The sequence below is a fragment of the Colletotrichum tamarilloi genome, assembly GCF_030869305.1.
Source record: "Colletotrichum tamarilloi strain Tom-12 chromosome Unknown Scaffold_150.1, whole genome shotgun sequence".
NCBI classification, from domain to species: Eukaryota; Fungi; Ascomycota; class Sordariomycetes; order Glomerellales; family Glomerellaceae; genus Colletotrichum; species Colletotrichum tamarilloi.
The window spans coordinates 62,380-72,985 of NW_026849533.1; the positions used below are offsets into that span (position 1 = coordinate 62,380).

Genomic DNA, 10,606 nt, shown 5'->3' on the forward strand with positions numbered 1-10,606 from the left:
GCCGCCCGCTTTTCCGCGCCGGTCGCCTCAGATGGTCGTCAATCAAGAATCTCATGCAAAAGGTGCTACTTCCTCCTGCGCAGACTTCAATGTCTGGTTTCCTCAGTATCAACCAGTACCCAGAGTTGCCAATGTGTTGTGTGAGTCCACAACTCACCCCAAACCAGTACGATGCTCCCGGAAACCCTTGTCAGCGTTTACAAGTCTTACAAGACGGACACGGACTTCATTACTACTTGGCTCGCGACCACAGCACGAGCGTACGGTTGTCCTGCAGAGCTCATCTCAGGGCTTCGAGACACAACAGACGACAAACCTGACTCGGTGCCGGAAGATGACAAGCCAGCCAGTCAACGCAAGGGCAAGTCAACCAAAGAGGCATCAAAGTCATCGCAGAAGAAACCTCGCAAACGATACATCCTCGCCGTCAAGGACCTCCTACCGCTGGCTCAGTTCCTCGCAACATCACAGAAGCCGGCCATCACCCCTCCGGATAGTCTAACCGCCGCTCTTGATAGAGTGATCGATCTCAGGGCCAAGTTCAGCACTCAGCTGGTTGAGCATGGTGCCACGACCAACGCTCAAGACGACAGCACCCATTTCTACTTCCTCAGGGTCTTGTGTCAAGTACGCCACGTTTTGACAGCTCATCGAACTGCTTCCCCAACCAACACAGCAGCCTCAACTGGCGATGCTGCCGAGAAGCCCCAGCCATCAGCCAACAAGTTTGAAGGACTATTTGTGTCTGAGCCGTCCGCGAAATTCATCAACGCCCCAGATGCACCTCTACCAACGAGACCACCAAAGTCGGAGACCGATGCCAATTTCGAGGCCGAGAGCGAGATGTCGAGCTGGGATGCTCAGTTCGTATGGCAGCTAGTTTGGAAAGACCTTTACGGAATGCGTCAGAGGGTCAGGTACATGTGGCAACAGTTCCGAGAAGGACGCCACGAGCTCGTTTCCGTTGCATTGGCCACCAACACCGCCATCGACCTTGCCCGTAACATCGTCGAAGACGTCACGCCAGTGCTTCAATCTCAGCCAGGGGGTCTGTTCGGGGTCATCTGTCTCTACAATGCCACGTTCACAACTACGAAAATCCGAAAATACTCGGAGGGTCTGCTTCGTTTCCCAGAGAAGCCAACAAAGGAGGAGATTGCGTACGTTGCGGGCGTCCTAGACTGTACCAACGCTTACAGCATGCTGCAGCAGCTCCTTCCGAAAGATCAAGGCGCCATCAACCCACCATTAGTCACAACAGGCAGTCCAAAGATCAGATTAGCAAGGACACATGGCGACTTTGTCATTGACCGGAACGCGGTCTCTGGTGTTCTTTACGATATGTACTTCATCATTCGTTACATCCCAGACTGGCCAGTGGACGATGGCGTCTTGCGAGGGTTCCGAGAAACGATGCGGACGAAGGAAATCCCTTTCTACTTTGCGTATGCAGTCCAACTTCTCGTTGACATTCACGGAGTCATGGGACAGAACCTGCCGTCCATTCGAGTACAATTTATGCGAGGGATGTCGACACTGCAAGAGCTCATGACACAAGCGTGGTACATCCACCAGAGTACAAGAATGGACCCAAAGGCACTCAGATGCTTCCCGCTTCTCCAACGCACGGTAATGAGCATGTCCAAAATGACACGCGACCCCATTCTCGTCGAGAAACAGCGGCTCAAGAAACCTATCGCAGATCCCTCTCTGGAACGCTTGCGATTGATGAAGACTGACCCCGTCATGGCTGGTCTGGTTATGTATACCTTCCGAGCAGCAACATATCGAGTCGGAATCTGCCTCGCAAACGACACACTATCCGTCATGTCGACTATGCATCTCTACAATGCTTTGTACCAAGAAGGTCTGCTCAAGTCCAAGTGGTGGGACATCGAGCTCATTATGGAACTGGCCGGCAAGTCCCAGTTCTACGTGGGAAACCCTCCGAGCGACCCGACCGGATACATCAAGAGCTTTCTCATGCAAACCGGCCTGAAGAGCGTATACATGAGTCAGCTCAAGAGGTCAAAAACGCAGACGAAGCTGTACAAGGAGCTCAAGAACCGGAGACGTATTTCTGAAGGAGCGGCTGTTTCTATGATGTTCTACGAGAGGTACTGCAATGAAAAGGGAGAGACTTCGACAGGAAACTTCACTGCTGAGGATATCGTACGCATCCTCGACCACTGCCCGGAGGGTTTGTGGTTTGATCACCCTCAAGAGGAACCCGAGAGTGAGAACCAGGACAAAGGCTCCAGGAAGTCGACGCAGAAACGGAAGAAGCCATCAAAGCCCGCCAAACCCAGCCTACCTCCCTACGATATCATCACCTCCCTGGGGGTTGGGCTCTTGGACGAAGCGGCAGAGTTTGGGTTTCCCTGGCTAGCCATGCATCGCAACGCATGGCACTTGATGCGGAAGATTCGAATGGCCAGCGAACGTACGTTCATGATGTTGGTGCCGGGCTACAGCATGTCCGAAGCCGGGCTGATGACGCTCACCACGTACATCCTGGATGTTTTGGTTCACGCGAGGCCTACTAACTCTCTGGGAAAACGGGTTACTGAGGAAGTGGCGGCTACGTTCAATCATTACCTCACCCATATCCCGAGAGATCACGGCTGGTCAGCTGGCGAGACGGTGTGGAGGGAGATGGAGATTGCCCTTGGCGTTGGACTCCATATGTACGAAAGGGTTGTCGGGAAAGTTACGCAAGCTGGTGAGTCTGAGGAAGCGCCACCGCCTGAAATAGTCACAGACACGGCTGTTCCAGTGTGTTGATGATTGTCTTTTTCGATTATCTCGCGTGCGAGCTACATGGGTAGATGTTTCTAGTCGAGTTTCGGGGTGCGACTTCGTATTGTAGGTTTCATTCCTTCTTGGCGGCAACTTTACGGTAGAGTTCTCCTTCTAATCTCACTGAAATTTGGTCCGAAATGACTGGCTTCTATCGAGAGTTGTACTTGTGTCCCTTCCTTTGTGTCAGGTGTCAAATGACCAACTTCATGATAATTCCATGATACACATGGGCATGACGAACCGGAACGACTAAACTTTGTGACATGAAAAGGCAACTGAAAGTTATCTATCCAAGTAAAAGTTGACGTCGTCGCGTTCTCACATGAGAGCTGCGTCGTACTTGTTATGGGAGAATGTTGCCCCGCGCCCCACTACGTCATGAATTATCCCGCATTATCCAAATTCCTTCAACATCATCATGCTGGCTTGTCAACTTATCCCGCAATTTATCTCCGCATTCCGATCAGCACAATCATCACTCTACTGTCTTACTTCACTTCCGTAGCAGTTCAAATCTCACAATGTCTCTCACACCAGACCCCACAATACTGCAACGCTGCGTCGAGCTTGCAAGAGAAGCCCTCGAAGCCGGCGACGATCCCTTCGGCTCCGTGCTCGTGAGCGGAGATGGCAAAATCATTCGCGAAGACCGCAATCGTGTAAACACCGGCGAGAATGGAGACGGGAAACGCGATGGGACACTACACCCGGAATTTACCCTCGCGCGTTGGGCGCAACTCAACCTTAGCGCCGGGGAGCGGGCCAAGGCTTCGGTGTACACTTCCGGCGAGCACTGCCCGATGTGCGCTGCGGCCCACGCCTGGGTCGGACTTGGACCCATTGTCTACGTGTCTTCGAGTGCGCAGTTTTCTGGTTGGCTCGAGGAATTTGGGTTGAAGGCGGGTGCCAAGGTCAAGCCACTTCCTATCAATGATGTTGCGCCGAGTATTGCGGTGCAGGGTCCCATTCCCGGCCTGGATGAGGAGGTCAAAGCCTTGCACAAGAGGAGGTTCCAAAAGTCATCGTAATGAGAACAAGGCCACTCGAGGCACACAGGGTGGATAGTCGAGGCGCATGACACATCACGTAACGGAAATTATCACTCACGTGGCCGAAAGACGAGGAAGCCGTTTATCGATGAGCCAGTGTGAGTATCTCAGCGACTTATGAATGTTTCTTCAATTGAGACTCCGACTATATATATGTATGAGCTATCCACCACATGCACCTTAGGCTTCGGGTAATCGCAAGACTCGTGTTTGTCTGACTAAAGCGCCTTCATCACCAAGGTACCGTCCGCTCTCGTAACTGTGGTGAAGGTCAGTGACTTAGTGATGTGAAAAGTGCTTAAAATCAGGAGACACGAACCTCCAATGAAGATTGCCAAGGGCGACATCACGACAGCCATTGAGGTACCGGATGACCTCCTGATCGACCTTCTCTCCGCAGATTGGCATCTTCGATAAAGCCAGATACCAATCGCGATAGCATTCATCGATCATGTCTCCGATCTCGTCAATAGCCCCCTGAGTAGAGTGCCCCTGAGATTTCAACAAAGCAATCAAGTTGTGCTGTACACCTTGTTCCTACAAGGGTCATTGTCAACAGTTGGCCGGATTTGAAATTGGCACCCGTCTTACCAAATCCTTGCGATATGATAAGATGTCATTGACGCTATGTGAGAGTTAGCCAACAACCATCGCCTGACACCATGCCAACCTACAGAATGACTAGGTCGGCGGAAATACGTCTGCACTCTTGCAAGCTCTCGTGGTCTATGACATTTGAAGGCACGTTAATGCCGTGGCAAAATCTGCAGATCGTGCGGTCAGCCTACGGTTCACTCATCTGTCCCTCGGGAAGACACTCACTCAACCAGTACATAAGATGGCTGACATCCGATAGTCCCTCTTCGGAAGCCCATGTACTCCTCGACAGTGAGAGCCATGGCGGACTTAGAGCTTTGAACTCCAACTTGACTCAGCAGGCCGGAGAAGTAGTATCTGATGGAAGCTTTATAACGCTCCTGCAACTCTATGATGGTCGTGTAAGCAAACTTAAGTTTTTGGCCTACATTCTGGAAAGCATAACAGTGTTGCAAAGTGTTCACTACCTTTCGTAGATCGCTGCATGTAGGAGCGCGACTGTCAGCAATGTACTATTGACAGGAATGGATGCTACAGTGCAACCATAGTAAAGTCGGAGGACAAACCTTTTTGAACCGATCCCAGACAGTTTGAAAGATATATCTAATTGGGTTGTCATGAAGCTGGACTGGGGCTTGGTTGTCTTCTAGCACCGCAAAAGTGGCATGCAGCTCCTCTACTGCCTTAATAGGGTCGTCTTTCAGATGGCCTTCATCAAACTCTGTCAAGAGTCAGCGGGCTCAGACGAAGTAATTTTTGTCATGGTTTACTCACGGTCATCAAATGCAAAGACCTTGCAATTACATTAGCTCAATTTTAGCCAACAAAATGATCACTGATTGGAGGGTGACGTACCCAATTGTTCCAATCGATCATCGTTCGATATGCGTCTTCATCAGCGTATGGGACCCACATCGCATTCATGAACGCGAAGTTAGCTTGAACGTTTCTTCGGGCTTGAGCTTCACTGAGACTAAGGATCCTGTGACCATTCCATGTTAGTGTTACTCCGGAAATGGTTCTCTTCAAAATTTTTACTAACGTGGCAATCCAACTATCCGCCTCTCTCTTTACTTTATCGTAATTGACGTTGATGACGGGCTTCACAGACATGATCGAAGAGAAAAAGTCTGGAACACGGACATAGTTGGCATTAACCTCGTCGGAGTTGATGCCAATATGCGATCGTATGTCCCACGTGCTTCCCGCTTCCGAAGAGACAGTGAAAGCCTGAGATGAAGAAAGCGAGTCTGTGAAAGTCGAATAGGAAGAGACTGGGGAGCCTGGCGACATCGTCGACTCTCCATCGTCTTCAACGTCGAAGTGAAATGGATCCACTTGACTCTTTTCAGACATGTTGGGTACGCCGTCAAAGCCGATTCCAACGCCCATTTGCGGGCTTCCGAAAAGGGAAGACTCTGGAGAGATCATTCTAGCTTCAATAAGAAAGGCTTAGGAGTGATTCTTGTAATCAGGTTTGAAGGAGGCTTGAAGGACTGAAGATGGAGTGAAATGGACACCGATGAAGGACGGAACACGCTGCTTTTCAGTTCAACCAAAGATATCCACACTCTTCGCCCGGTTGGTTCATCAGTTCAAGCGACAGTCGAAAATTCCCGCCACCATCCTCCGACCTTTCGCATCGTGACGATTTGGCTATGGGTCTTCAAGACTTGTCGTGCCGTATCGCTGCCCGGTTCTACGAGGGTCGTCTACCCTGGTTCCTGTTGCCTCCACAGTCCAGCATCCACCACACCAAAAGAGACTTGCAACTGTGCCGCAAGACTTCAGCCCGGCTAGACAAGAATTTTTGTTTCTGTTAAGAAAGGATTCGTCATCTTCTCCGTCCTTATCGGCAACTCCGTCGTGGGAAACCTCTCGTGAGATTCGACTGTCTCGGACGTGTCAAGTTGTTGTGAGTAAGATCAGCTTCTAGTTGAGCAAACATGTCTCAGCTTCTGCACAATTGTCTCTTCCTGGAATCATTTCTATACTGTTTTAATTTACACAAAAAGGAAGTCTCGACTTGTTCAATGTCGCGATCCAGTGAGAAATCGAGGAACACTTGACCTAGAAACTGGGCTTTCTCGTAGAAGAGCAAGTAATGCCGATTAGAGTCCGCGAATGAAAGCTTGACATCATTGAATACGTGTACTTCGTTAGCTTCAGAAAATCCTCACGTTGGAGCGGTCCATGCTTCACATGTCTGTTTAAACGAGCGTTGTGTACAAGCTGACGAAACATTCTACTGTGAGCTAATTATCCAAGGTGGCTCTATCCCGCCGGCAAGAGAACTGATGGATGTTCCAGAAGAAAAGATAGCCCGTAGTTCCATACATAGTATGAGTTCTTACGGAAGTCAAGTATCCCTATCAACGCCTTTCAAGGATTATAGCCTTTGGAGCACGAAATGATGTCTGGCCCTGCTTCTAATTCAAAGAATCGTTGCCCAAAGAAGTTTAGATTTCCATGCCAGCACATATGGATTATCATTAAATGCTAAGTGGAATATACATTACATCAAATCTCGTCTTCTGGCCCTTGCCGATGCTCGCAAAGTCCCCATATTATCGCATCATCGCTTGCAGACGTTCAACGACCGGCCTGTCCAACGAGTCTGTAAGTCACCGGAGTTATGATTCTTCAACTTGAACCCCTGTTCAATTCCCAGGTACCAGGGGTTGAATCCATCAACTTGGTGTTGGTTCAACTTGTCATGACCCGCTTATCAGTCAAGACAGTAGTAGACAGGGGCTTTATCGGCCTTCTTCCGCGCTGGGAAAAGCGATCATCTTCGAGGAAAAGTCAAACGCCACAGGCAGAAAACTCCACAGGTGTTTGCTTTGTGGCGTCAGCTGAAGTAGGTTTACATGGGTGTTCAACTAGTTGATACTGATTAGAGTGATTCCCCGAACTTTCTGACTGGGTACTGGATATTGCGGATAATCGGCCCACATCAGATTGGGCGTATTGTTTGCTTGCTAAATGTGACACGCACCCAATCATTCTCCTACACGTTGCCATCCCTCCGGATGCCTTGATAGATGTGTGTTGAAGAGCGGTTGAATCGTCTCGAAAGAAGGCTTCGCCCTGCGGGGATTGGGTGGGCTTTCCAATGATCGCTGGGTACATGACCCGTACCAGATGGAGTTCGCTGAGTTGACAAACATTGCTTGGCCTGGTACGCCGCGTGACCGCCTCCGCGCGACAGGGGGCGCTTAGATCTGGCAGCAAACAATGGTGATTTTCCTTACATTTCTTTGTTGGACATCTACAGACTAGGCGATCCAGAAGCTCAGCACCGTCAAACTGATACATGGTGGCAGAAACAACATCTCAAGTCTGTCTTACCCAGAACTCACCAGAATCAAGGGCGATAATAGGGCTTTGCCCTCAAGATCCATCAGAAGATAAGGAAACTTCGAGATATCCCTGAACATAAGAAACAAGTCTCGCGCCATCATCTGGATCGTGCTCGAGAGGAGTCTTCAAGGACCAACCTAGTTGAGCCATCTACGTTTCCTCAATTGCTACAATGGCTCTATTTCAACTGCGCGAGGTTCTTTTCTCGCCAAGAATTCTTGCCCTGTGCTTTTCTGTGTACCTTATAGTTGGTGTTCTCTACAGAATCTTCTTCCACCCTCTTAAGAAGATACCTGGTCCTTGGTATGCGGCCGCAACGTACTGGTACGAATTTTACCAAGATGTGATTCTCAATGGCAACTACATCAAGGAGTACCCTGATCTTCACGCCAAGTATGGTGAGCAAATCTCCGAGATCTACGCAGGCGTTCCTGGCTGTGTCGTTTGCATACTGATCAGTGATGCACTATTCAGGCCCAGTGGTTCGGGTGTCTCCCAGTCGCGTGCACGTTAGTGATCCAGATTACTTCAAAGAGTGAGTTAAGCTCTGTTTATAGTATGACGTCTTTGAGGGAGACTCTGCTTACTCAGTTTATCAGGGCTTACGGAAGTGGCACAAAATATATCAAGGATCCCGACTTCTTCCAGAGCGCTGGTGGTATCAAGCACTCCATCATCATGTTGATTGATCCCGAGGTTCACAAAGAACGAAAGAATACAGTCCAATCCCTTTTCTCGACCAAACATGTTGAACACTTGGCGCCTGTCGTTCTGGATGTTGTGCAGAGAGCAATGGCAAAGGCGCAGCGTGCCCTCAAGAATGACCAGCCGATTAACTTGCAACCATTTTATCAATGCATTACGGTAGGTTATACCTCAGTCCAGCTACATGATCGCAACATCGAGCTTCAGGGCGTTTTCTGCGGTCTACTGAGACTGTGATCTTAAGTGCTGAACAGTCTCTAGGTTGACACTATTATGCCTGTCTTGTTTGATAGACAGTTGAATTTTGTTGATTCCGACGAAGACGAGCCACCGTTTTTGAGCTTGTTGGGCAAGTTTGTTGACAAGTTCTTCCTCACTAAGCACTTTCCCTTGATCAGCCACATTGCTATGAGTTTACCTCTCAGTGTAGCAAGGACGGTTTTGCCAAGCTACGTCGCTTTTCGAGAGGTGAGTACAATCATTACAATTCTTCTTACCGTTAATTTCAATATCTCCTGCTGACATTCAAATAGCAATGCGCCACATGGATTAAGGAAGACGAAGAGAAACAGCGCAACGGCCAAAGAATAGCTGATGGTCGCAAGACATATTTCGATCTCCTTCTGGAAGCAGAGAAAACAAAGAGGCTCCACAAGCTCGGCCAAGAGGCACTCGTTGACGAAGCACTGTCTGTGTGTTTTGGTGGAACTGATACCAATAGCATTGCCCTTAGCTTTGGCACATACTTCTTGCTCAGGAACCCGGATAAGCTTCAGAAGATGTTGGACGAGTTGAAAGACGCGCCTACGAATATGGATGGCCTCTATGAGTATCATACTGTTTCCAAACTGCCTTATCTTGTGAGTCGAAGTTGATTTGGAAGGAAAATTCAACGCAGCATACTTATTATCCATGTTTCCAGACTGCAGTCATCAAAGAGATACTTCGGCTGGGATCCCCAGTGCCTGGTATCATTCCCCGCAGAGTCCCTGCCGGCGGCGCTTCCGTCGGAGGACATTATCTTCCGGAAGGCGTAAGTCACAGACCAGACTAGCTACGCGGTGTGCAAAATCACTGACTCTGCGCTTCTTCAAGACCACCGTTTCACAGGCTCTTCGGCTGATAAACGTCAACTCGGACGTCTATTCGGAGCCTGAGAGATTCATTCCTGAAAGGTGGCTTGGCAAAGCCGGCTGGGACCTGGAGAAGTACTTTGTGCCTTTTAGCAAAGGCCCCCGAGCTTGTATAGGCGTGAAGTAAGTTCACATTCTCTCGACCTTACGAGGGGAAACACCGGTCTAACGTATACAGCATTGCATATCTCGAACTCTACGTGTGCTTTGCAAACCTTTTTGGCCGCTTTGAGATGGAGCTATTTGAGACGAACGAGAGCACCCTTAAGTGGGTAGACAATGGTGTAACGAGGCTGTTGAAGCCAATGAAAGTCAAGATCAAGTCGATCAGAGGCGTGAGTCAGTGATCCATGGTCGGCAATTGTGATAGCATAGATATCTCAAATACACGTGCTTCGCATTAGACACTAAACGCATTCCCACCCATCCGGCTTCGCGGGATCTTCTTGTCCCTTGAACACGTTCCTTGTAGGATATTTACAATGCTTCCTCTGCAGATCGACCTCCCCGGAGGCCGTCAAGCGGCTACCAAGAATGAAATCAGGTGCAACACCCTCCTCAACCCAGCGCACAATCGCCGCCAGTACATTGGCATCTGGGTCGTAGGAGGTGAAAGTCTCAGGGTTACCGCCGATCATGCTAGCACCAGTGCCATCGCGACAGTGCGCCATGCCGGATATCCTGAAATACCGATAGAATTCATCCAATTCCTTCGAAGGGAGGTTCATGGTTCGTGACACATGGTTATAGTAAGTCAACATACCCACTTCCTGGCACCCCCCTGTTTCTGGCACCCACAAAAACGCGAAAATCCACCACAACCCAATGCCCACCCCCAACCTCCTTTTATCACAACATTTTCAATTCGCGTCCAAATGGGCTCATCTTTTGCACATGTCTTCTTCTATATATAATGCCTCAATATACCGAAGATCAGCTTCGTCAGGCTCTCGAGGA

The 10,606-nt window shown here is 49.4% G+C and overlaps 5 protein-coding genes across 5 annotated transcripts; 3 read left to right on the forward strand and 2 right to left on the reverse strand.

The window, feature by feature from the left end:
• Positions 1–171: 171 nt before the first annotated feature.
• CTAM01_15173 (uncharacterized protein) lies at positions 172–2,784 on the forward strand (the record flags this gene model as incomplete). Its single annotated transcript, XM_060531172.1, has 1 exon — positions 172–2,784. One exon carries the CDS (start codon positions 172–174, stop codon positions 2,782–2,784), a length of 2,613 nt encoding a protein of 870 aa, XP_060374272.1.
• Positions 2,785–3,323: 539 nt separating this feature from the next.
• Positions 3,324–3,830, forward strand: CTAM01_15174 (cytidine and deoxycytidylate deaminase zinc-binding region; the record flags this gene model as incomplete). The annotated part of the gene is made up of 1 exon (XM_060531173.1): positions 3,324–3,830. One exon carries the CDS (start codon positions 3,324–3,326, stop codon positions 3,828–3,830), a length of 507 nt encoding a protein of 168 aa, XP_060374273.1.
• A 201-nt stretch (positions 3,831–4,031) lies between these two features.
• CTAM01_15175 (uncharacterized protein) lies at positions 4,032–5,879 on the reverse strand (the record flags this gene model as incomplete). Its single annotated transcript, XM_060531174.1, has 9 exons — positions 4,032–4,110; positions 4,171–4,388; positions 4,443–4,476; positions 4,526–4,615; positions 4,674–4,879; positions 5,015–5,169; positions 5,223–5,241; positions 5,304–5,430; positions 5,491–5,879. 9 exons carry the CDS (start codon positions 5,877–5,879, stop codon positions 4,032–4,034), a joined length of 1,317 nt encoding a protein of 438 aa, XP_060374274.1.
• Positions 5,880–7,983: 2,104 nt separating this feature from the next.
• Positions 7,984–9,996, forward strand: CTAM01_15176 (uncharacterized protein; the record flags this gene model as incomplete). Its single annotated transcript, XM_060531175.1, has 8 exons — positions 7,984–8,209; positions 8,286–8,346; positions 8,411–8,675; positions 8,778–8,984; positions 9,050–9,376; positions 9,439–9,549; positions 9,612–9,772; positions 9,828–9,996. 8 exons carry the CDS (start codon positions 7,984–7,986, stop codon positions 9,994–9,996), a joined length of 1,527 nt encoding a protein of 508 aa, XP_060374275.1.
• Positions 9,997–10,056: 60 nt separating this feature from the next.
• Positions 10,057–10,377, reverse strand: CTAM01_15177 (tannase and feruloyl esterase; the record flags this gene model as incomplete). Its single annotated transcript, XM_060531176.1, has 1 exon — positions 10,057–10,377. One exon carries the CDS (start codon positions 10,375–10,377, stop codon positions 10,057–10,059), a length of 321 nt encoding a protein of 106 aa, XP_060374276.1.
• Between the last annotated feature and the right edge of the window lie 229 nt (positions 10,378–10,606).